This window comes from Bos indicus, chromosome 10 (assembly GCF_029378745.1).
Source record: "Bos indicus isolate NIAB-ARS_2022 breed Sahiwal x Tharparkar chromosome 10, NIAB-ARS_B.indTharparkar_mat_pri_1.0, whole genome shotgun sequence".
NCBI classification, from domain to species: domain Eukaryota; kingdom Metazoa; phylum Chordata; class Mammalia; order Artiodactyla; family Bovidae; genus Bos; species Bos indicus.
The window spans coordinates 52,583,457-52,610,006 of NC_091769.1; the positions used below are offsets into that span (position 1 = coordinate 52,583,457).

At 47.2% G+C, this 26,550-nt stretch overlaps 1 protein-coding gene across 2 annotated transcripts in view; it reads right to left on the reverse strand.

Annotated features, from left to right (window-relative positions):
* Nucleotides 1–422: 422 nt before the first annotated feature.
* CGNL1 (cingulin like 1) overlaps nucleotides 423–26,550 on the reverse strand; it is a 170,208-nt gene continuing 144,080 nt past the window's right edge. For both annotated transcript variants that reach the window (XM_070797498.1, XM_019968767.2), the window contains 9 exons: nucleotides 25,734–25,886; nucleotides 24,651–24,821; nucleotides 20,358–20,519; nucleotides 17,134–17,223; nucleotides 7,141–7,224; nucleotides 6,076–6,200; nucleotides 5,057–5,165; nucleotides 4,511–4,674; nucleotides 423–3,395 (listed from right to left, as the gene is read on the reverse strand). In XM_070797498.1, the coding sequence (XP_070653599.1) occupies nucleotides 3,260–3,395; nucleotides 4,511–4,674; nucleotides 5,057–5,165; nucleotides 6,076–6,200; nucleotides 7,141–7,224; nucleotides 17,134–17,223; nucleotides 20,358–20,519; nucleotides 24,651–24,821; nucleotides 25,734–25,886 (1,194 nt within the window). In that variant the 3' untranslated portion in view covers nucleotides 423–3,259. The remainder of the gene's footprint in view (nucleotides 3,396–4,510; nucleotides 4,675–5,056; nucleotides 5,166–6,075; nucleotides 6,201–7,140; nucleotides 7,225–17,133; nucleotides 17,224–20,357; nucleotides 20,520–24,650; nucleotides 24,822–25,733; nucleotides 25,887–26,550) is intronic.

The following is a 26,550-nucleotide window of genomic DNA, read 5'->3' on the forward strand; positions in this document are numbered from 1 at the left end:
CGAGGAGCAGCAGTGTAGGTCCCTCCACACAGAAGTGACTTCTGTTTCATATAAGAGGGCTGTAAGCCTGCTGTAGATCAAACGAGGTGATGTACACACAGCGATCGCAGGAGAACCCACCACAGTTCAGGAACGAGGAGTAACCAGCGGGTGCCTGCTCATTCTCAGTCATCAACACACTTTCCCCTTTTGCCATTTTCTGGAAATGGGCCGTCTGGATTTCTCAGACCGTCACAACAATCCGGGTACATTTAATCCTCTGTGTTCCCCCCTCACCCCCTCCCACCCAACTCCCAGCCTGGAATGCCCCAAGTTCCTCTACCTTGAGTACTTTCCAGCCATTCAGCTGGGCTGTTTCTTGGCAGACAGGGAGCCAAGATCTGGAGAAAACAAGGGAGTTGAAATAACGGGAGAGTCAAGACTCCTGTTGGGTGATATCGTTTATTGAAAGACAAACTCGCTTTCTCCAGGAGTTCACTTACAGGAGGCAGCTGCCAAGATAATTTCCTCCGTGTGACAAACCAAGGCAATCAAACCAGACCCGCAAGCAGAAACCCAACACAATAAGCCTATCGGCATCGTCGGATGACACTCAGAAGCAAGAAGAAAAATTATAAAGGTATACGATGATTGTCTCCTCAGCACAGCATTTGGCCACAAACTTGTTTATTAAATAAAATATTTTTTTCTTTTTAAACTAACTAAAGGAAATATTCTTGAGTTAGTTCTTAACAAACAGAAAAAAAATATATGTGTACATAAAATCAAAGAACGATAGCACGTCAGAGTTGGCAAGGACCTGGAGCCCTGGTCCTCAATTCATCCCGCATAGTCTGTTGCTCTGAACACATGTCTCTCAAGGTCATCCCATCAAGGTCACTGGGCTAAGATGAGCCAGGACTTAAAGACATCTATCTCAGCTCCGAGGCTGGTGTTCCTTCCAGCTCAGCACACTGCATGCATCCGGCTCACTGCCAGCCCTGTTACAGTGCAGAAGGGCGAGTGGGTCGACATGGGTAATGTCTCACCTCTAGGGTAAAGATGCAGGACTTCCGAATGGTGAACTCTGTTCTCTTTTCACAGACAGTGTGCTTCTTGCAGACTGCCTCATGGCTACCGGAAGGGCCTGGCCAGAACGAGAGGCAGTAACTTCCTCACAAACCAAGACACAAGCTGACGCACTCCCAAGGTTCTTGGGCCCCAACCTTTTCCATCTCCAATCCACAGGAATGAGGGGTGGAAACTGCTGGGCAGGCTTCTTGGCAAATGCCTAACGGTGGTGGAAGCAGCGGGGAACTCACGACGTGCGAGAGTCGAAGGACTGCTCCGGGTTCGTGAGCCAGTCCACCAACCACAGGCTCGCTGCGTCCCCCAGAGGATGGAGGGGCTCTGGGATGCGTCCGGAGAGGCTCTGCCTGTGTTCATCAGTGCGGCTGCTGTCTGTCACCCTCTCCCCTGACAGCGCTCCAGGAAGGTTAGGGACTGTGAGCCTCTGTATTCCCTGCTGTCTTCCCAGTGCCGGAGGCTGGGGTATCATGGATGTCCAATAAGTATTTGCTAAATGAATGAATGGTTAAAGGGACGTATATCTCCATACTCTAAATAAGTAAGCAGAGGCAGAGACAGGCTTCGCACTTCTGCTCTGGGGGCCTCACCCACGGGGGCTGACGACACCTACCCGTGAATGGGGGTGACCACTCTGAATCCCGATGGGTTGGCTCTGTGACCTGGGGTACGTAGGGCACTGAGATCCCCTTGCTCCCTCCTGCCCCCCAGGCATCTGTCAGGGTGTGCCAGGGCCACAGGCTTCTCACGTTCCAGGATGCGTCAAGACACTGTGAGGCAGCCGAACACTCACAAGCATACAACTTGCAAGGTTCCCTCCCTGGCCATGGGCCTGACCAGCTGTGACTGGACCTGGTCGCTGGGTGCACCTGGGGACCGCCACAGGAAGCCCGGGAGGAAGTGCCAGATCCCTGCAGGCTCCCAGTGCCTTCCTAAAATTCCATCCCAGGGACCTGGCCTTGCCCAGACCTCACCCAGTCCCAGTTACTCCTGCTTAGGTTGGCTCCTATCCCTTGTCCCAGAAGTGAGAAGGATTCTTCCAGTTTGTACAGACATTTCTCTGACTTCTGCTTCTTCTCTTCCTCTCCTGACATAAACCTGGGATCCTGCTCAACCCGCCTCTTCTCTACACATCCCCCAGCTTTCAAGAACTTCTCCTCCTCCTTCCTACCTACACCACATACCTGCTCATCTCCCCTCCTTTCCTCCTTCCCCATCACCTGCCTGCACATCACCTGCCTCTTCCTCAAGTCTAAGTCTGTGATCCTGCTCCCCAAACCCCCCTAGTGCCCACCCACCACAACTTGTCCAGGGGCCCCAAGAGTATAGATTACAGACCTGCTCTGGGAAGGGGAAGGAAGGAACCAACAAGAAATGAGAGGAAGGCTCCAGCCTCCAGATACCACATCATTTGTGGAAAAACCTTACATACAAGTCTCCCCACTCTACCTGCACAAAAGAAATTTCAATTAGTGACCAGCATCGACTCAGTGTGGTTCAGAAATCATAACAAAATTCTAGATAAAATAAGCAACCAAGGACCAGAGATACAAGTGACCTCAGACTTACCCTCCCCTCCTTCCTTCAGGGAGTTCTTCACTAAGACCACCTGAGCTTCTCTTCTCAGGATTAACTGTCCCTCATCCCCTCAACAATTCCTTTCTCCAACTCTGAGGTCCAGAGTGGTCTTTATTCTACCTTCTCCTTCTTGCCTCTGGCTCCATATTTAAAAATCTAGTAGCTTTGTATTTTAAAAAATAATACTCAATAGACACATGTGAACTTTACAAGCAAGCCACCCCATGAAGCCTCTGCAACATTCCAAAATGGAACAGCAGCAGTCTAGGAGAAGGTCTGATTTAAAATATGTACAGTCTACACATCATCCCCTCCCCCGCACCAGGGCTATTGCATAGGAACCAGCCTTTGGACCCTTTCTCTTGACAGGGGGACGTGCAGGAGGAGCAGCAATGCAGATGGTGCAGCAGACAGCTGTGCAGAGTGGGGCTCCATCCTGCCAAGTGGCCGCAGGCATCGCAACACATACCCCGCAAGAGCTGCTGCCCAAGCCACCAGAGCTGTGCTACCATAGAGATCCTAGGAGGACGTGACGTCAAGAGGAGATGCCTGGTCTGCAAAGAGGAGGCGATGGCGCCCCCTCTCACGCCTCCCACTGCAGCCCCTGGAAGTGGGCTCAGATCTGGCTGACGACGGTGCTGTCCTTGGGGAAGGTGTAGCTCAGTGGCGCCTCATAGAGGCTCCCCCCATCCGTGCTGAGGTCGTCGTCGTCATCCACATCATCCAGCACTTTGCTTGGCAGCTTCTTAAGTCTGTAAAACAACAGGGGGCATGTTTCTGGCCCTGGACTGAGGCTCACTTCAGATCTAGAGGTGAAGGGGTTCAAGGTGCCTGTCTCTCCACCCCAGTGGGTGGCACAGGAGCATGTACAGCAACAGGGAGCAAACTGCCCACCTGGTAGCAAGGGAGGCTGTTGCTAATGGAGAGCTGGGCAGGGTTGAATCAAGGTCAGTAGTCCTGATTTTCCCTCCTGCCTCAAGCTCCCACATGGCTTGGCAGGGTCCTGCTGTAAATCCCATCTTAATGTGAAATTTTATCATCCTGTGCACCACGGGTGGTTTGCACTAATTTTTTTAATACTGCATTTTGATTAAGATATTTGGTGCCCCCTTATATATTGCCTCCTAATGCCAACCTGGGGCTGGATTCTCGATAGACATGCCGTGTTTACAGGATTCTCAACAGGCTCTTCTGTGCATTTATGAGAGAAGTGCCTGGGCAGCTGGCAAGAAGCCTCCAGTCACCATCAGCCTCCAGGAAAAGCCCAGCTTTATGAACAAGGATGAAGATAAACTCACCCCTCACTCCAATGCCCTAAGCTGTGACCCTGAGGTAAGGAATGCAATGTTCCCCCACCCCCATTAATCCCCTATCTTTCTGCTGTGCCCAGGGAGCTTGAGAGAGCAGCTCTTTGCAGAAACCAGGCGTGGGCTATCCTAGTTCTCCTGAGAACAGGAACCCACAACTTCATCTCCTTTCTCCCTAACCCAGGCAACCTAAGGGCTGGCCCAGGAACTCCTCTCTACAGGGTGGTGTGAGCCGGTCTGACCTGCTCTGAGCCTCAGTTTCCCCTTTCGGACGACAAGGATAATACCTGCCCTGCTGACACTGGGCAGTGTCATAGGGATGACACTGCCCAGATGACATCACATCACTGCCCAGATGACATCACATGAGGCTGACACATGTGATACCTACTGAGCACATGGGGTGAATGGAGTAGATACAGCCACTGTCATCTCTAGGACGGGATGACCCCACAGTGGCCACGGTGGCTAGAGACAACAGGAAAGACTCTGAAAGCATCGTGCTCTCCTCAAACATCAGGGCTGTCACAGCCCCTGGGGGCGTCTACACACTTGCCCACCTTAAGTCCTTCTTCATGGAGTTGAGCTGGCCCTGCAGCTGCTCATTCACGTCCATCTGCTCCTCCAGCTCCCTCTGCAGCTTCTTCTTAGAACTTTCCAGCCTGTCGATTTCCTCCTCAGCCTCCTCTACTTGTCGCTTCATTGCCTTCAAGCGCAAGCTCAACTGTGGGAGTGGGGTGAGGGGGGCAGAGTGGGGGAAAGGGCAGGCTGTGAGCTGGTGGGTCGCCCAGCGCAGCAAGAAAAGGCCAGTGGTCCAGACCCCTTCTCTTCAAGCAACAAGATACAGCAAAGTGGGAAACAGGCCTCATGCGAAAGTGGAGGTAAGACTCTAAGACAGAAAATCCCACTTTTTCAAAGCCAAATTCAGGGTGTGAAGTTTGCTGAAGTGGGCTCCAAAGGCCCCATTCCATCCCGTAAGGGGCGGAGTGGAAAAAGAAGACTCAGTCCACTCAACTTCGCCGCTTGTCCATCCTCCGAGCCCTCCCCTCCATCTGGCTTCCCCAGCCCACACTAAATCTCAAAAGAACTCGCAGAGGGTCCCCCACCTGGTCCTTCTGATCAGTCAGCGACAGGTGCTCATCGTCCACCTGCATCACCAGCTCCTTCACCTTCCGCTCCAGCCGGCGGTTGCTCAGTTGGAGGCTGGCCCGGTCCCTGGAAGGGCAAAACAGAAGACAGTCTCATCTCAGTCCCACAGGCAGCCAGCCCCGGGCTGCCTGGTAGACGTGGGCTTGGGGTCAGGGAGACTCACAGCTGTACAGGAGGAAAGCGCTGCTCAGTGGACAGATGAGGAAACGGGCTCTGAGAAGGGGACTGACTTTGCCTGAGGCTGCAGAGCCCGAGAGAGGCTGAGCTGGGGTCAGACCTGCCCTGAGTTCTCCCAGTACCAGGCTTCACTTGGTAAGGCAGAGATTCACAGACTGCCAGGCTATCAATGTTTGGGGTTTACTGCCCTGACCCAGTCCCTAAAGTCTTACTGAAAATGGATAATGTAAAGTGCTCTCCACACATACACACAGAGACACACACAACTTCCAGGAAGGTGAGGGGCCATTAATAAGAGTTGAGGAGCTGGCCCTTGGGCGGTGGTCCAAGGACAAGCTGCAGATAATCATGGGGCAGGAAAGGGTATGGTCATTCCCGTGGCCCTCCCACCCATGTGTCCATCTCTGACAGATGGCCACTTGGCCTCTGCTTGAATACACCCAGCCCCTAGAGCACAGTCAGCCCCCTCTCATCTGATTCAGCTCAAACTCATTAACTTATGAGGCAGCCTGCCCTATTTAAGGTGTGGCGAAAGGAACAACTAAGAGTTGAGCAGTGGGGGTCCCAAGTCTTAGTCGTGCTGCAACAATATCCTTCCAGGCTACCTTCCTCAAGTTACTTACTTGGTGGGGCTCAATTTTCTCATCTACAAAACGGAAACTATTTTCCAGCACGGTTGTATTTGCCCTGCCTTCCTCACAGGCTTAGGAGGATGGGCATAGACACAGGGGTAAAAGCACCCTGTAACGTGATGCCCAGTGCCCAGCAGGGCCTGTGCACCAGGACTGGAGCTGCTCACCTCTCCTCACTCTCCAGACGGTCCTCCAGCTCTGCGATCCTGGCCTCCATCTGCACCACCAGGCCCTCTTTGCTGGACCTGTAGGAACCTTCCAGGTGGATAATCCGGCTCTTTAAGTCCTTGTTCTGGAATCAGACAGGGAGACCATGAGGGGCTGTGTCTACCACACCCTCTGTGCGGAGCAGAGGGCGGGCAAGTGTGTGGTCAGTGACTGGGGTAAGCCTGCTTTCCATCTTCAGATGGGTGGCACTGGGAGACCTGGGCATGTTTCCAGGAAAAAGATTTGCACTCATGTCCTGACAAGCTGAAAGAAGAGGTTCTATCACATTCCTTATAAGCCTGAGTGAAATCTCTGGCATGTCCTAAGACTCCTGGATAACAGACAAATGATCCTGACCTTGGCCTTTTATAAACCTATTGGTGTGGGACAAGAGAAATAGGCTCCTTCAGAAATACCATATGTCATATTCAGTGAAGAACTTACATGAATGGCATGTTAAAGATACAATGATTCATGTAAGATCTGTTACCAACACGTGCACTGGACGTGCTTTTTGTTTTCTGGACAAAAAACAAAAGGACACTGGTTTTTGTTTTTTGGCTTTTAAAATTTATTTCGCTGCGACAGGTCTTAGTTTAGTTGCAGCACGCAGGATCTTTGATCTTTAGTTGTGGCATGCAAACTCTTAGTTCCAGCATACAGGATCCAGTTCCCTAACCAGGGATCGAACCTGGGGCCCTTGCATTGGGAGTGAGGCATCTTAGCCACTGGACTGCCAGGGAAGTCTCAACACTGTATTTTTCTCTTTTCATTTGATTTAGTCTTCTTTAGCATCTAGAAAACAACACTTGCAATTCTACTTCTCTGCAGCTGCTAAACTTACAAGCACATTTAAAATTATTGGGAATAACCCTTCTGGAAAGAGGCCTTAGAAAAACCTCTACCTCTCAGATGAGTTATGCTCCAGAGTTCTTGGGCCTGCTGTGCAAAGAAGGCTCAACCATGGGGCTCTAGTTCAAAGCCACGAGGAGCGTCAGGGGGCTCATGGGGCCAGCTGCCCTCACCTGTCTCTCCAGAGAAATCTTGTCACACTCCAAGTCTTGCTTCATGGCTCGCTCCTGAAGTAGCTCATTCCGCATCTGCTCCATCTACACCACAGAGACCAAAAGCCCAGAGGTCAGCAGGGTGGTTCCTATAGCCTTTGTGCTGAAATGGTTCCCAGGTATGAATTCCAACAACTAGGTCAGCTCATTTTCATGACGGGGGCCCCGTCTTCTCCTCTTGAATACTAGAGCTGTTTCTTAGATATTCTTGAGTTCTCAATGATTGCAATGACAATGATACAAATAACAATAATAGTTACAGTTAACTCTGCCGTTATGGGTTGAATTGTGTCCCCGCCAAAAAAGATATATTAAAGTCCTAACCCCAAGAACCTCAGATGCGACCTTAGAAGTACGATCTTCACAGAAGTAATCAAGTTAAAAACTGAGGTCATTAGGGCGACGTCTAATCAAGTACAACCCACGTCCTTGCTAAAAGGGGAAATTTGAATGCAGAGACAGACATGCACAGAGGTAAGACAGAGACACAGGGAGAATGCCATGTGAAGATGGAGGACTGGAGTGAGGCGTCTACAAGTCAAGGAGCACCAAAGATCATCTGCAAACTACCAGAAGGAAGGAAGCGCTCACCTACAGGTGCAGAGGGAACATGGCCTCAGACTTCTGGCTTCTAGAACTTAAGAAAACACATTTTGGTTGCTCCAGGCCACCTACTTTACGGTACTTGGTTACAGCAGCCCTTGAGATCTGCTACCCCTGCTCGGCACTCCAAGCGCACTTATCCTATGATATTCCCGCCACAACCCTACGATGTACATACTAGCATCTCTGCTCAGGACTCCAGGGCTTGGAGAAGCTAACCAACTTGGATGGTGACCCATGGCCCCAGCTTGCCCAGGACTGAGGATATGCTCAGGACATGTGACTTTGAATGCTAAAACTGGGGGGATCCCAGGCAAACTGGGGCAAGTCAGTCACCCAGCTTGCCAGGGATCAACACAACCAGTAACGGGGAGCCAGGATCGCCCTGAGCTCCTGACTGCTGCATTACAAGTTCAAGCTTCGGCAGAGGCTTCCATAGCCAGCATGTCTCAGACACTGCAAGATTCCTCCCTTCTTACACCAGGATCAGAGGTCAGCAAGAACACTCCAGGTGCCCTGGCAAAGGCTAGGCCTTCCCTAGGATTTCTCCTATATTAATAGGAAATGAACCTCGCTGAGCAGCATCTGGAAAGAAATCCCATTGCCTGCCTGTGGGTATCTCCATGCCCCACCCGCAGAATGCCTTCAGCAATGGTGAAGAATGCTCTTCAGAAGCAGAGGCCCCACATCCTTTTCCCAGGACCATCCAGCAGAGGGCGGAATGGAAAAGTCCAGAGAACTAAGAAAGTGACCCAGGAAAATATAACTGTTCCTTCTTTGCCTTTAGGTTCAAGGCAAAGGAGAAAAGGAAAGATAAACCCATTTGAATGCAGAGTTCCAAAGAACAGCAAGGAGAGATAAGAAAGCCTTCCTCAGTGATCAATGCAAAGAAATAAAGGAAAACAATAGAATGGGAAAGACTAGAGATCTCTTCAAGAAAATCAGAAATACAAAGGGAACACTTCATGCAAAGATGGGCACAATAAAGGAAAGAAATGGTATAGACCTATCAGAAGCAGAAGACATTAAAAAGAGGTGGCAAGAATACACAGAAGAACTATACAAAAAAGATCTTCATGACCCAGATAATCACGATGGTGTGATCACTTACCTAAAGCCAGACATCCTGGAATGCAAAGTCAAGTGGGCCTTAGGAAGCATCACTACAAACAAAGCCAGTGGAGGTGATGGAATTCCAGTTGAGTTATTTCAAATCTTAAAAGATGATGCTGTGAAAGTGCTGCACTCAATATGCCAGCAAATTTGGAAAACTCAGCAGAGGCCACAGGACCAGAAAATGTCAGTTTTCATTCCAATCCCAAAGAAGGGCAATGCCAAAGAATGTTCAAACTACCACACAATTGCACTCATCTCACATGCTAGCAAAATAATGCTCAAAATCCTCCAAGCCAGGCTTCAACAGTACATGAATCGTCAACTTCCAGATGTTCAAGCTGGATTTAGAAAAGGCAGAGGAACCAGAGATTAAATTGGTAATATCTACTGGATCATCAAAAAAGCAAGAGGGTTCCAGAATAACATCTACTTCTGCTTTCTTGACTACACCAAAGCCTTTGACTGTGTAGATCACAACAAACTGTGGAAAATTCTTCAAATCTGGGAGTATCAGACTACCTGACCTGCCTCCTGAGAAATCTGTATGCAAGTCAAGAAGCAACAGTTAAAAATGGACATTAAACAACAGACTGGTTCCAAATCAGGAAAGGAGTACATGAAGGCTGTACTATCACTCTGCTTATTTAACTTGTATTCAGAGTACATCATGCAAAATGCCGGGCTGGATGAAGCACAAGCTGGAATCAAGATTGCCAGGAGAAATATCAGATATGCAGATAACACCAGCCTTATGGCAGAAAGCGAAGAACTAAAGAGCCTCTTGATGAGGGTGAAAGAGGAGAGTGAAAAAGATGGTTTAAAACTCAACATTCAGAAAACTAAGATCATGACATCTGGTCCCATCATTTCATGGCAAATAGATGGGGAAACAATGGAAACAGTGACAGACTTTATTTTTTCAGGCTCCAAAATCACTGCAGATGGTGATTGCAGCCATGAAATTAAAAGACACTTGCTCCTTGCAAGAAAAGCTATGACCAACCTAGACAGCATATTCAAAAGCAGAGACGTTACTTTGCCAACAAAGGTCCGTCTAGTCAAAGCTATGGTTTTTCCAGTGGTCATGTATGGATGTGAGAGTTGGGCTGACTATAAAGAAAGCTGAGCACTGAAGAATTGATGCTTTTGAAGTGTGGTGTTGGAGAAGACTCTTGAGAGTTGACTTTTTTTTGCATTTTTTGACTGGCAGGCTTCTAAGTCACAGGGGTTCAGAACTTTACAGCAGAGAACACGGAGGTCCACTGCCATCATCCCCGTAACAGAAGGAGCAGGGCAAGAACCCAGGTGGCGCCTACTCACAGCCCACTACCCCACCTGCTCAGGCTCTCTGGACTAATGCAGTGAAAAGGCTTCAAGCGGACTTAGGGTGTAGATACTGCTTTCACATAAAACTAAAGCCCCGGCACTTGGTCTCCTTAGGGCATCCTCAAATGCAGTGGGGGAAAAAATGCCAGCCACACACAGGTCAGCAGTCAGTGCACGTAGATGCCTCCCTCGGACCCACAACCCCTGCCTGGCCCCAGGGCACTCGGGAATCACATGCTGTGGAGAACACCCGGAGACTCCTGTCATTGCTCTCTGAGCACCACGTCCGCAGGTAACAGATGCAGCCTCACAGCACCCCCGCCCCCCAGCAAGGCTGTGAACCAGCCAACACCGCCGCGGAGGTCAGCACGGCTGGGCCACGGGACCGCGATGTGCCTCCTAGGGGAACCTGTTCTGTTCACGCCCGCTGGGCAGAGGCCAGGACCTCAGTGAGGACACGGTTAAACTTTGACTGCAATGGGAAGCGGTTACACAGACAGGCTGCAGTGGCCCAGCTTCTCTCCTGGCTCTGCATCCACCTACATGTGACCTTGGTCATCTCACCTCTGGGATGTGGACTCCACATTTCTAACCACGGAAGCTGAACAAGACGGCATGTAAGGCCCTTGGAGCTGGCCTCTGCTATTGAAAGCACGTTTGGGGCCCCCACCCCACTGTGGGGTGCTGGGTGGCTCAGGCCGCACCTCCATCCTCTGGCTCGAAGCCAGCCCATCTCTCCAGACCTTTGGGAGGGTCCCCAGAAAAGACTCACTCTATCAAGGTGAGAGGGAAGGTGTGTCTGTGAACACACACGGTTGGGAGCTGGTGGAGGGGGGTGGAGGGGTGGTCTTGGAATGATGGGGTGGGTCCATCTGCTCATTCAGGCTGGACATCATGACAAAAAGACAGTCCCTGACCTTACAGGCAGACATTACAACCCCCATTTCCCAGGTGGGAGGTTCAGGACTGGTGGGAGCAGTTTTGGGTTAAAAGCCTGTAGGACCAGGTCCCTCAGTGAAGGACAAAATCTAGGAGAAGGAAGAATTTGGAGGGTGGGGTGGGGTCCTTTGGAGCCTAAAAGGAAGAAGCACCTCGTGTGGTGTGAGGTAGAGAAGCGCCGAGGAGCGATTGAAAGATTGCTGAGGGGTCCACAGCACGGGCCCAGGCTGGGCTTCAGGACAGATGCTACAACTTCAAGCAGCAGCCACGGGCCCAAGTCTTGCTCCCTCAGTGCTACTAACTGGAAATTCTGGACTCTGCAGGAAACAAGGTCTCCTGGTACAGACGGGCACTTGGGAACCAGCATCCTGGAGGTTCCCCACAGGTCAAGACCTCCCTGGAGTGCCCCAGGGAAATGTGACTCTCCGAAGGAAAAGCAAAATAGCTATTATTCAGACTCCACGACATCCCCTCAAAAGATGGCTATTCAAATAAAAGTGCAAAATAAATTAAGAGTGAAGAGTAGGAAGGAACAGATTTGAGGCTGTAAAACAGTTACTGTCACCAGACAGTCAATTTTCCTTCCATCTTTTGGAAATCAAGGCTTTTGGCAAACATGATAAGCTTCCTTCAGTTCTTCAAAAAGAAGCACCAGACGCTAAACTCTAAAATAAACATACCACGCGGAGCCCTACACAAGGAACACCTCGTGATGGTCCAGACAACACTCCCAAGGACAGGTTTCACCATAAACCACAAGTGTTTCGGCCGTGCTCCTCACTGCAGTGACACCAGGACAGGACCTGTGACTCCTGAATATTCTAAATCAGTCCTTCCTACCCTGAACCCACACTGTGCTCTTTGCTCAGTCATGTCCAACTCTTTGCAGCCCCATGGACTGTAGCCCGCCAGGCTCCTCTGTCCATGGAATTTTTCAGGCAACAATACTGGAGTGGGTTGCTATTCCCTTCTCCAGGGGATCTTCCCAATCCAGGGATCAAATTCGCCCCTCCTGCATTGCAGGCAGATGCTTTACTACTAAGTCACTGGGTAAGCCCCAGGCCCACACTGGCAACAATTAAAGAGAGATAAAGAAAAAAGAGAGAAATGGCCTCTGACTTAGCCTGCTTCCTCCTTTGGAACAGGGAAGTGAATCAGAGACTGGGAAAACATTTCTCTATATAAGCTTAGCGCTTCATGTGCTGTCTATCCTTCAATCATATTAAATACACTGAACAAAAACTTTCCAGTGAAATCAAAAACAGAACAGGAGCTGAAGGCAACAGTTTATCACAGCTGGACTGGAAGAAAGCTAAACCCTGAGCACGTCGGTCGGAAGTAACAGTGTCAGATTCCAATGGGTTTGTGTCAGAGGCACTCGTGACCTGAGCCAGCTCTCAGGATTAGAAGCAGCTGCCTTCTGGGTTAATGAAAAGCCAGAGACATTTATGATGGCTAATAATAATATTTAACCCCATCACCTGTGTTTACCTTTGGGCTGTAAAGGGCTTGGTGCACACACACTTCTACCTAGTACTAAAACTGATACTCAATCACGAGAAAGGAAAATTATTATTAAGCAACTGTACACAGTGGGCTTTTGAGCAGCCTCTACAATAGGAGGCAGTTCTGAGACCAGGATCATTTTAACTAAAGAAAAAAAGAAAGAAAGAAATACCATTCTGATCTTTCACTCGCTGACTGCAAAGGAGCCGTATTTCCCAGCCATACTCCAGTGACTGCACCCCTCTGGTGCAGACGGAGAAGCAAATGCAAGCTAGCCACTCAGGAGCAGTTCCCGAACATGAGTGCAGAAGCCCACGCCTTTATCTACCAGGACTTATCCTGCAGTTGCCAAGGCAACAGGGCAGCCCTTGAGCTGATACTCTTCCTCTTGCCTGCTGGCCACCTGGGTTGAACAAATGCTCTTTCCACTAGGCTGGGTTATCTTGGCCTCCAAGGCCTAGAGAACACTTTTCTATCCAGGCCCCGCTCTATTGTTAACTGTTGCACTCAGCCACCAGAACCACACGGCAGTGCCTGAGGAGCCAGAACATCAGCCTCTGGGTCATCTTTAAAACACCAAGCTGGGCCATCTCACTGCTGGACACAGGAGAGTCAGGAGAGGAGCAGGTGAACAAAAATCCTCACTCATATTAAGAGACAGCATGGCGTTATTTTTCACTTGGGAATAGAGACCCAAACATTTGGGGTGTTTCTATACTACCCTCACCCACCCATTGCCAGGATGATGGCAACAGGTGGGAGGTAGTGGGCTCTGAAATCAAGTCGTGGCTCCACACCTTTTTAAAGGTCTTGAGTCCCTATGCAGCCACTTAACCTTGTAAGCCCTGAAAACAAGAGAAAGCATGCAAGTCCCAGGCTCAGTGCCCAGCACCCAAGGAACCCTCAATAAGGATGGAAAATGTCATAAACAGAAACAAGGTTTTGGAGGAAGGAGAGGAAAAGAGATTTTTCTGGATTTAAACAGACCAAAAACCAGTAAAGCACCCACTATTGTATTCAAATTTCCTTCAATTTTAAGAATATCCTGAGCACGTATTGAAAAGGAAGGCTTCAGAAGGCCTGGGAACTTACAAATAATGTTGGCAGCATTTACTGACCATCAGATGTAAGCATGAGAAACTGGAAACAAAAAGATGAGAAGGACAGAATGTTTGGTCTCACAACCCCCTTTCCTGTCCTCCGTCCCTGGGAACAGCCCAGTTGAGGCTTCTGCATTCAGGTTCCTGGGCTCCTGCCCATCCTCCCATCTATCCGCTTGGAGCACACACTGTGTGCTTCACTGTTCTGCTCAACAACCTTCCAAGGCTCCCCTCTGCCTTCAGGATATGCATTCCTTTCAAATCCTTCAACCTGCTTCTTTAACCTGCCTTATGGAAACTGGAAACCTAACCAAACACAGCAGTCCATTTGGTGCCCCTCAAAACAGATCCTACCACTGAATCTTTATTCATCCACTCCATTCTATCTAGGATTCATTTCCCATTCCTTTGGTAGTTTGTCCAAAACCTACCCAATCTTCAAAGCCAGGTCTTGGGCAGCCTTCCTCTAAGAACGCCCACAGTCACCTGTGCTGTGATGGTCTTTCCCTCCTTAGCTGCCTGACCCCTTCCCTTGGCATGTAGTTATCTGCTGCTTTTTCTTGATGATTTCCCATTGTTTAGGCATGCCTCCCCTCAAACCCCAGCACCTCAAGGATAGAGGCTACTCTCAACAACCCTGGAGCCTGGCCTCAGGGCTATGCACATAGTGGGTGTCCATCCCATTCTGCCCACACTGCTAGACAGAACTCTGCCTTGGGAGTCAGCCATGTGCCCTAGCTAGATCACAGGTAACTCTGGGCCTTGCCTCTCTGTCTATTACACAGAAAGCCTGGGGAAATGAACCTGGGAAGTCACTGTCAGATCAAAGATTCTGCAAAATCAGGAGTCCTGCCCCAAGGCCACAGAAGCAGAGCCCAGAACCAAGGTCACCTGTGAACCTGGCTGTGCCCATCTGTAACCATTGCCAAAAGCCCCCAGATCATCACCGGCAGGCTTCCTGACCCTAAATTAGGCAAAAATGCTCACCCAAGTACTTGCCCTATGGAACCTTAACCAACACCTAATACCACCCTCCCAGCAGGAATGCCTGGTCTTGAGGCTATGTACAGTGGCTACACTGCTCTAACAGCACCGTCCACTCGCCCTGGCCTGTTAGGAGTTGGCCCACTGTGCTTGCGCACGCTTATTATCTCTGCTCTTTGTTCTTAATAAACTCACTCCCTTCTGAAATGCTCTGTGTCTGGAAACTCTTTTCCAACCTGCGCTCAGACAGCCACAACATAAATGGAGTAGGCCACTCACTATAATTGCTGGGAAAATCTCTTTCTAGCTTTTCCACTTAAACCCTATAACTAAGATGAGGAAAAATAATGGGAGATGTTCAGAGGAAGCAAAGATTTAGAAGAGGCTCTTGTGAGCAGGCAGAGATTAAGTAGAGGGAAGAAGTTCAATCTTTGACTTTTTAATTTTAAGGAGACCAAGATCCAAAACAAAGTTCCCCAGACCTTCCTGTTGCAGGGCTGTTGCGGAGCATCCAGAGCCAATGCTATAAGTCAGGCTGGAGACAACAGACAGGCGCCATTTCCTGTTCTTTAGGGGACACTTCCTGTGAAGGAGCTGTCACAGAGCCGCATTTGAAGGGGCGGAGGAGAAGGGGTCTTAGGTTTAGAACTTTCCTATTTCTCTAATTCTGGCAGGAAGGCACCAGCACATCCCTAGAATTTAACCTAAGTGGACCGAAATGGTTTCAGAATCAAGGCCCCCTCATCTACACCCAGAGCCCTTCCTTGGACCTTTAAGAGGCAAGAAGCAAGCCTCAGATTCTCACCTTGACTTTGAGAGAGAAGTAAATGCTCTCCTGTAAGGCAGGTATCTTTGATCAACCCATTCTCTACCCTTCCTCATAAATCCAAAGGCAACATAGGCCAGGAGAGAACTCCCATCAGACCTCACTTATCTCAGGGGTTTGTTTTATTGTTTCAGTAATTCCTACATCAGTCTGAACACAAGGCTCAGTCTCTCCACTTTAACAGACACCAAGCTTTACCCTCCCTACCCCAGAGAGGGCAGTGAGAACAAAGAAAAATGATGAGGAAAATAGAACAAACATTGCAAAAAGACTAGAGACATCTGTGAAACCCAACTTTACAGGGACATAAACACACACCCGGGGAGAGAAGAAAAGAGTTAAAAGGTGACCCAGACACTTAATTTTATAAAATCCTCTCACAGAATTTCAATGTCAGAATTCAGAAAAGACTTCAGAAATCTCCTGGACAAACAGTCTCATTTGTCTAGATCTTAGAAGCTTCATTCAGAGAGGCTGGGGCTTCCTTACAGCTACATGAGGTCAGTGCAGGAGGCTGGACAGGGACTCTTTTCCATAAAACAAGTAGGTTCCCTCTATGTCCTCTCCAGGCTTGCTTTAGGTTCTCAGCTCAGGGAAAATACTTTCAACTTTGACCAGATCACAGAGAGCAGTTCCATTCTCCGTGAACCATACTGGGAGGAAAGAGAAGAGGCTAAAATAAATGGATTTGAGTGAAGAGCTGCCTTAGGGTTGGGCCACCAGCTGAGCAAGGGAGGCAACCACCTCTGGTTCAGTTTGTCTGATATTTGGGGGCTGTAAGGCTGTTTTAAGTGCCTGGTGACATGAATCTGAGCAAACTTCAGAAGATGTGGAAGACAGAGAAGCCTGGCATGCTACAGTCCAGGGGGTCACAAAGAGCTGGACACAATTGAGAGACTGACCACCAACAACAAATAATGATGGGATGACATACTCCTAGACCTACCACTCCTAGTGATGTGACACCCCATCCCCAGGATATGACTGAGGCACTCTGAACCTTAATTAGAAAAATGGAAACAAACCCCAAAAACCTTGGGATCATACCAAGTGTAGTTCAGAAAATCAGTTCCATTATCTACAGTGTGAGGAAAGTGTGAACTGTCCCTGGCTCAGGTATCCATGCAACTCCTGCCAATTGAAAACTGCAAAAATCACTCACTTGAATGGCACTGTTACCATGCTATGAATGTCTCACAGATGTATGCACTAACTCACTGGCAAAGTTCTTGAAGGAACAGACTGCATCGTATCATTTACTTCCAATGGCACTAATACAGTGGTGGCCACCAAATTTCATACAATTGCTGGCTGAACTCATGAGTCTTCGAGCCTCAGCTCTAAAAGCACTTTGCCTGTTGTGACCATAGCCACTCTGGAAACTTTCATTCTACACACTTTATGGTATATATTTCACCTCCCTTGTAGTGGCTCGCACCATCTTCCGTCATTTCCGTAAGCCATGGACTTGCTCCCCCTCCACCAGCCAAATCCTCAGGGTTAACCTCTCACATTTCCTTATGATCCACACAGCACTCAGCAACAGAACAGTACCTGTTCCCTGCTCCGGGTGATCCTCTCAGACAGCAAATCCGAGTTGTTTCTTTCTTCTTCCAGCTCCATCTCCAGTTGAGACACCTTGTCCTGAGAAAGAAGTTACAAACACAGCCTACCTAACTTGCACTGACCAAGTTTTTAGGAGCAAGGACTGCCCCGCCTTGCACAATACCACAGGTACATGAGAGCTGAGCACCATGAATTAGAGTTTGGCAAAATGATGTTTCTTTTTCTCATACTGTGCAAAGTACATCTTTTAAAACCTGTTTTATTGCTTTTATAACATAATTGTGCATCTAGAAAACACATAAAAGGAGAAAAAAATTGCCCCACTGAGGATATTTTATATTTCCTTCAAGCCTTTTTTTTCCTCTATGAATCGGTAATTTTACAAAGATCTACCTAAGCCTAACAAGCATATGTTACCTGTTTAAAGACAACGTGGAAACCAGGATACCATCCAAGGCACTCTTCTCGAACTACTGTAAACTCAGGACAATGTTCTCTTTTTTCCCTTAATTGTGAGTTTATTTCCAAGCTAATTTCCAGTTCTCTAGCTTATTACCAAAATATCCAACAACTTTCTCTGGGACATCTTTGAGACAATGCCAGAAACCCTGAATGTATCAGGACAATGTTCTTCCTCTCTCCTGCTCAGGGTTTCCAAGACCTTCACAGGAATAGAGTCTGAAGCAGGCTTTCGCATCTGCCTTTTCCTTCTAGGAATCTCATAAAGGCTGGTGTAGTCCCCAGGTCCTCAGCAGAATAACATAAAGACAGTGTTGGCCCATTCTGCTAAGCCACCCATCATACAAAAAATAGTTATTTCTGTCTTCCTTGCAGGCTCCTAATTTAACATCACTGAACATTAGGAGAAAAGCACTTCAAATTAGCTTTGTATACAAAAAAAAAAAAGAGGCTTCAAACACAAACCGCCCCACTAGAATGGGAGGCTATGGGGTTGGTCCATGCATTTCTCCTGTCACCAAGCAGTGTGCCATACGTCCAGATTAAGTCAGAGCCATGGGGCAGGCACACTAAAAGCAATCAGCATTTTCAGTTTTAATGGGAGCCTGCAGCATCTGTACATAAATATTGTCTCTGCGATTGTCAAAGTTGGCTGACGAGCCTCCGTGTGCACCAAAAATAAAACTCACTGAACTCTTGTGAATGACTCAATGTCTGTGAATGCCTCCTCTGTTGTGAGCAAAACCTACAGAGAACCCAAAGACCTGTCTCCCAGGAGAAAACAGGCACCTGAGTTTCTGAGTTTACAGGCTCATTAATGAGAGAGCTCTTGAGTCTAAGAATTAATCTATCAAGTGCTAGTGAAGGAATAAGCAAGATATTAGTCATGGCAAGACAATCTTGCCAGCGGCCTCTTAGGGGAGGAAGCACCCTCTGGTGTGCCTCATTGGTGGGGTCTTGAGAGCTGTTCATTCATGCTTAATGGAAAAACAGCTAAAATACTGCACAGGGGCAAATGAAGCTTAGCTATGCCACTGCTTCTAGACCTTGAGTTAGTACACGGAATATGTTTTTTATAGTCAGAATATTCTAGAAGGAGACAACCTGATGACTCAATGGTTGACTAAAAGCACCTCTTCACAGGGTACTCTCCCTGCCTACAATTCATACTATACAGAACCCAGCAGGAGACTTCAGGGGATCAGGCCACAGGTCATTACACCAAAGGTTTTCACATCACTGCCTGATGAAGCTTTAGCTTGTTTTTAACCAGATTGTTTGAGCCGCAGAATAATCACTTCCTAGTTACCTGGGTTGAGTTACCTGGGTTTAGTTTGCCTAAAATGACCTCCCCTAATGAGATTAGAACCAGGACACTGGGAAAATATATTGCAATCTTGAAAAAAAAACAAAAAAGATAAAACCATAACCAAGTAATTCTAAGCCTCCAAAAGGGCTGATCTAATAAAATCTTTAATGGTTGAAACATCACTTCCTAGATATAAACTGCTACTAAGTCCCCTGGAGGTTTAAAAGTTATTTCTATTTATTTGCAAAGTAGAATCAGGAATTCCATAGCTTTTAAATTCCAGCTATCTCTTCCTGGCCTTGAGCACTGTCTGACTTTTATCAAAACCTTGACAATGTTAACTTTTTCCATAGGTCTGAGGCTGATTTTTAAGTGTTTCTTTTCCTCTCTAAATTCCACTGGGATGTGGGCTGTGTGTGGGAGTAGGTGGTGGATGTTTCTGGTTTGGGTTTGGGGTGGGGTTTCTGGTTTGGGGTAGGTTTTGTTCTTGTAAATTCATTTTGTAAATTAAGCGGGACTGATGTTAAATTTCTCCCTGTCTTTCTTGGTAGAATGTTCAAATTTGGATGCTATTACTCACATTTTTCTAGTGTGTTGTGTTTTCATCTTGTAAACAGATCACCCCAGCTGAGCACTTTCTGATAGACTGTCCTGGACTATGAATACATGGTTATCCAAGAGTGACCTGAGCCAGTCTGCACTGTCCTGGACTATGAATACATGGTCATCCAAGAGTGGCCTGAGCCAGTCTGCACTGTCCTGGACTATGAATACACGGTTATCCAAGAGTGGCCTGAGCCAGTCTGCTGCTTGTTTTGGCACAGCTGGACCCTCTGTAAGAAAACGCGCCAGAATCTGGGGAACAAAAGCGGAACATGTGGGTGTCCCTAGGTGTTGGGCGGTTTGGACCCAAGGCATGGCTGAGCCCCTCCGTATTCACAGCAGCCTTGTCTCCTTTGCAGTTGGAAGTACTACCCAAAGCAACAAACTATCTGTTGTGCCCTATCTATGTGCCCTTCTGAAAACTCATCTAATCTCCTCTGGATGATTTTGCTTCCTCTTCAAGACAATGATGAGACTACAATAAATGATTTCCATCATTCCTTCCAGCACTGACATCTTATGAATCTATGAACTACCTGGCTTCTTCTTCAAATCAAGAAGTGACTTTAGGGACTTTCCTGGTGGTCCAGTGGTTAAGAATCTGCTTGGGCTTGATCCCTGGTCAGGAAACTAAAATACCACATGCCCATGTGCTGACGAAAAGCCCACAAGCCACAGTGAAGACCCCGCACAGCAAAAGAAAGAAATGACTTTACAAACATCTAACTGTGCAAGAGAATAAAAAACCAAAGACTTTCCCAAAGGCTGAGGTGTGCGCAAAAAGGCTGCTGCTTCCCTTCTGTCCCACACACGTCTCCCCAGACCCCGGCTGCCCACAAACCTCCATCTGCTTGACGAGTCGGCCTCGGTCATCCTTGAGGTGACTCTTCGCCTCCAGCTCGTACTCCAGGTCCTTGAGTGTCTGCTCTAGAAGCTGCCTTTTCGTGAGCGCTTCTTCCTGAGCTCTCTGGTAGTCCCGTAACTCTTCCTCCATCAGGCGCATCTAGAATGAGGAGATACGGGGGTGTTTATCTGGGCACATAGGAGCACAGAGCTCTCATGAGTGCGCAGGCTGACCCCGGAGAGGATATAGCAGCTCCCGCTATGCTGGAGGTCAGAAAACCCTGAGCAAGCACCACCTCCCTCTCGGCCTCAGTTTCCTCTTTTGTAAAAAGAAGACTTGAGGACTTCCCTGGTTTGCAGGGGTTGTGGGTTTGATCCCTGGTCAGGAAGCTAAGATCCCACATGCCTCCTGGCCAAAAAAAAAAAATCAAAAACAAAACATAAAACAGAAGCAATACTGTAACAAATTTAGTATAAAGACTTTAAAAATGGTCCACATCCTCCCTCAACACAAATCGTTTAAAAAGGAAGCCACTTTCCAGCTACAGAGAAAAACCCCATTGGGTTATAAATTCAATCCAGTAGATGTTGGTCAGCATTATATAAAATGGAAAAAAATATCAGAGTAGTACAAGCAAACATTGTTTTCTGAAACATTTCTACTAGATACTAATACATTTGTATGGATGCATGCATTACTGTGTTACAAGGCAAGACATCTTTCTTAAGGCAGGTCACGGTCAAAGATATTTGAAAGCCCCTGAACTAAGTTAGCACCTCCCAGAGCATAATCTTGCTCACCTGTAATAGGTTCCTCTCAACAGAGGTTTAAAGTGAGGGGAAAATAAACGCTAAAATCATGACTCCAAAGCATCCTGCAGGCACAAAATCTATTACTATAAACAAATTAAGAGAAAACCACGGGTTTCTAAAAGAATATGGTCAGTTGTCATAATTTACAGTGTTTTGTTCCTCCACAAGGTGGCACTGAACTGACAGCTTTGAAGAAAGTGTAAGAGACAACGAGCTTGATTCCCAAGAGTTGCCGTGTTTTCCACTCCTCTGAACTCTCCCCAAAGGGACTAGGCACCTCAGCACACAATAGGTATTCCTTAAACATCTCTGTGGACTGATTCGGTGAAGGCTGTCTGTTTCTTTCTCAGCGTCCCTCCTGGAGGTGGTTCAGGATAACAGGTGGAAAACACAGTCTCAGCAACAGACTATATGGGTTAATTTCCTTTATGATAGCAAATGGCAAACTCCAGTAAAGAGTAACAGCTTTGGGGCTTCCCTGGTGGTCCAGTGGTTAAGAGTCCACCTTGCAATGTAGAGGACACCGGTTCGATCTCTGGTCTGGGAGTATTCCACATGGCATGGAGCAACTAAGTCCATGAGCCACAACTACTAAGCCTGCGCTCTACAGTCTGCAAGCCACAATTCCTGAAGCCCTCACATCGCAGCTGCTGAAGCCAAGCAGAGCAATGAAGACACAGCACTGCCCAAAACACATAAATAAAATTATTTTTAAAACCACACTTTGCTGAGAGGCTGGTATGCAATTAAATATTAAAAAGGAAAAGAAATACCAGCCTTTGGGAGTGGTTTTCACAGAAAAGTGGGGAAGCCTCAGAGACAACCTTTTTGGGGACCCAACAGGTTAGACTAGTTTAGGAAGCCCAGAGGGAAGACTAGGAACTGTGTTTGCCTCCTGGAGGCTAAAAGGAACACCCGACATTTCTGCGAGAACAGCACAGTCTTGACGAAGACATCTCCTGATAAAGACTAGGCTGGCGTCAGTGGGGACTGAGTGACAACACAAAATGAAAATCCTTCCATGGAAAAAGGATGATGAGACATTCTTTGGATACAGAGATGCTCCAGGACATGAAAAAAAACTCTCCAAATAAGAAAGTCTTTAAAAAATCTTCTGTGCTTCAGTGTCCTGATTTACAATATTGTGATAAATATATCAATAAACCTACCTTAACGAGCTGTCCTGAGACTCAAATGAGGTCATACCCCACCCAAAGTACGGGGGTTTTACAGTCAGACTGATAGGTAATGGTACAGCTCACATTTCCTTCTTGGTATCCTTTCCAACATCCAGCCCGTTTCTGCCTTCTGATGCCCTCAGTCCCTAACATCCACCAAGAGCTCTACCATAACCGAGAGTATCCAAGAAGGACATGCACAATACAGTTAGCAGTACAATGTCTGGAATCATGAAGTAGACAAATAACTTCTGAACCTACCAGTGCTAACTTTAAAAGTAATTAAAAACTGCCCTTGGCGAAGTGGGATTTAGAAAATAAATGCAACAGTGAACTCTAGTCTTAATTCTCTAAAGATGACCTTCATCAGAACTTTTCTAGCTCCATGTCAAAGGTAAAAAAGGTAAAAGGCCTGTTTCTCTCATAGCGAACAAGGCAGTATTACAGCACTCAAGTGCAAAGACCCTTGCAGTTTTTTGTTATTGAGAGCTTTAACTAAGTACAGCCAAAATGGGATGGAAGGTGGTGAACAGAGGTGAGTTTTTTTAAGAATCCCATGTGATCCTGGCTTATTAATTCACTTTTGTTTCAAACAACTCCATGACTCCAGCACCCTTAGGGTGGTTTCTGACTGTAGTTTCCTTCTAGAAGGAGGAGGTGCCTGTTTCTGCCATTCAAATGGAAACACTGTCTCACAAGGATAGACCAGTGAGAATATCAAGGAAGTACAGTCTTTGTTTTCATCTTAAGGAATTCTTTTTTGAATTACTGCCCTTTTACAAACAACACCGATCTCCATCTGGCCCTAACTAATCTCTCTGAATCTGTTTCCTTATCTAACTAGAGGGTCTCTAAGGTTCCTTCCAATCTGAAGATTTTAGCACCATAACCATTATACAAAAATCAAAGGGAAGCACTGGACAAGGGTCACTGTGACACGGATTTTCTGAAACCAAAGCAGCTTACAAATAGTTGTTGGTATTCTCGCAAATATCTGAATCCTCTCACCCAGTTGCTATGAAAATGATTGTTTTTCAATGCCAAAGAGAACTGTGCTATCAATACGCTAATTTCAGTTCTTACTAGAAGTCCTGTGTCCTGAGACCCTAAACCAGAGGAGATCTGTTATCAGGCTCCTTTCAGAAGTGTAGAAGTCTGCAATAAATATCCATTGTTCTTTCACACAGTTTCAGCACTGACTCATGAATGACCTTTCTTTGATCATCAAAGATAATAAAAGTTTGTTTTTTAAAGAAAAATTTGTTTTCCTATGGAATCTTAGTGCTCTTGGTACTGCTTATGAAAAACAAAAGAAAAAGCAAGCTTTAGAATTATAACAAAAACTAGTATTAGTGTTCAGTATACACAGATCCTTTGCCATATAGTCTCACATGTTACCTCATTTAATTATTAAATCATTATTATTTTGTATACTTTTAAGATGTAGAAACAGATGCTCAGAAAACTGGAGTAACTTGCTCAAGGTCATCTAGCTGGCAGGAGGCAGAGTAGAAATCAGCTTACATGGTACTGGCATTTTAGAGCCTTCAGCTTTCCATTAAAATAATCAAAAACATTCCCTTTATTATTCACAATTCTTCAGAAGTCAAGACTTAAAGGAGCTAACATTTGGGTTACTTTGCTCTATTATTCTTAAATATAAAACCAAGAATACACTTTACTACTTTCAGTACTCATAAATTCCTAAAGATTTCTGTCTCCATTATTGTTGTTCTGAAACTCTTATCCACCACTCCTACTGCAATGAAAGTCCATGTAATTTTAAGCCAATGGCGGAAAAAAAAAAAAAAAAAAAAAAAAACGGATTACTTTAATCTTTGTTCTAGGATTAAATTAAAACATTACCACATATGAATCATTTAGACACAGCTGGGCACACCACTGCTGCTCCATAAACAGCCGCTAAGCTTTTTTAGGCAGAATATCTTGGCTTAATCACACAAACTAAAGTTGTGTCAACTTCACGTCAGAGGCCCTGAGTCCTCTGTATCTTAGAATGCCATCTGCCCTGATGCAACCATCCTGAGAATCGAGCTCAAATGCTGTCTTAAGAATCTACCCCAGTGGGAATTCCCTGGCAGTCCAGTGGTTAGAGCTCTGCGCTTCCAGTGTAGGGGGCACAAGTTCAATCCCCTGTCAGAGAACGAAGATCAAACATGCTGTGTGGCAAGGCAGCAGGAAAAAAGAAAACAAGAATCTAACCCAGCCTCTCCTGGAAGAGTTTCAAAGCAGATTCTGAACACGGGTAAACCAGAACTGCGCTGGTCGGCCATTATTACCTCATCCTGCAACTTCATTGCAGTCAGACGGGACTTTTCTGCCTCTAGAGTTTTCTCCTTCAACTGTCTTTGCATCTCCGCAAGTTCCCTGCGATTTTTCTCCTTGTATTCATCCAGTTGGTTCTGGAGCTCCAGCGTTGATGTGCGGGACACCTCGACAATGTCGGCCATCTGGAGAAGTGACACAGGTGTGAACCCCACCCCACCACCCACCCCCGGCCCCCGCCATGAGGCTCCATCTGGAGCCTGGGAGTTAGGCTTGCACCCCATCGCCACACATCTCCTCTTCTCTCCTGTGTAGCCCCCCAAAGTCTACAGAGCATGGTCTGCCCAGATTAGTCACCTCTAACGTGGAAGTTGCGTGGCGACCTGAATAGGCCTATCTCTGGAGCTAGATTCTGGGTCCTGGGTCCTATTCTCGCTCTGCCACTTACCAGCTATACAATTGGGGCATTACTTGCCCTCTCTGGGCCTCTGCAATGTGCTCATTAAAAACACTGAAGCCATAATCTATACCTTGGCAGGACTGTTGTCAAAATTAAAATGATGCAGACAGAATTCTACTTAGATATGAATGAGCTGGTAAACTGACTGACGCAGAGCAGATGTCAGAAACTGGCCAGCGTTCAGGGAAGCTTCTAGAACATGGGGAGTCCATTTTGGCTCTGTGCCTTTCCCCTTCTGGATGTTTTAGGGTAGAGGGGAGCAGAGAAGCCACGACTACTGGGCTTTAAAACTGCCTTTCACGCTCCTGGACAAGAAAGGTGGAGCAAGCACATCGATTACACACAAAGGCAGAGGTTCTGACTGAGGTACCATCTGCGACATCTGCACTGACAATGCCAGGCTTCTCTGGGTAAGGGATGAGAGGAACTGAGCCCAGGGTCCAGGGGGCATTCTCTAAACCAGTTTCTCGTAACTGGAATTATCAACAGGCCTGAAGAGCTGCTTCAGGGGATCTGCAAATCCCAGACACATTTGTGCTGAGACATACTGCAGATCTGCTCAGCTCTGTCAGGCCCTCCAGCATGGTGGGGGGTGAAGGGGCTGGGCCCCATGCCCTGCCCAACTCCTGCCCCTTACCTCCTTCTGCAGTTTCTCAATGGTCTTGTCAAGATGCCATCGCTCATTCTCCATTTCATTCTTCAGTCTCCTTAACTGCTCCTTCTGCTCGGCCTCGTCTTTGAGCCTCTCAGACAACTGCTTCTGTTCCTGGGTGGCCCGGCTCAGATTTCTCTGCAGATGGCAAGGAGAGGACAGTCCTGTCACCTACCTGCCAGGGCAGCTGCAGGGACGGGTGGCAAAGGGAGTTTCACAGCCACACCACAAAGCAATCAGACCTGCTACATCACTGATAAGGATCCAAATAAAGCCATTACAGAGACACGAGGATATTGTCAGCTCTGAAATTTAGGGACCAAAATGGAGGCTGACCTCACCAAAAACACAGGCAGGAATGAAGGGGCAGATGAAGGATGCATTACAGAAATACAGAAAACGGCCAAGGCTGCTGGGGATGGTGATTCAGGATAGTATCCAAAAACCTGGCAGAGCTCATGCTCAAAAACCACGGGGAAGTTATAGAGTAGACTAACTTCGACCCATGCGGCATTCACATCCTGTGACATACAGCATTGCACCTAATGTTCTAGCATTGTCTCTGCTATGTGGATGGTTCTTACAATAGCTAAAAATCAAACTATAAGGAAAGAGAAATTGTCCCATGGGCCAAGATTCCACTTGGGTTAGGGGGAGTTATAATCAACAATCCCTGAGATGGACTCACACACAGAAGAGAAGCAATCTGGCAATCTACGGGCTGAGGAGCCTGCTGGACAAGAGGTATGGAATAGAAGACACACTCATTAGGAAAAAGACAGATGTATGGTTACTTAGTGAA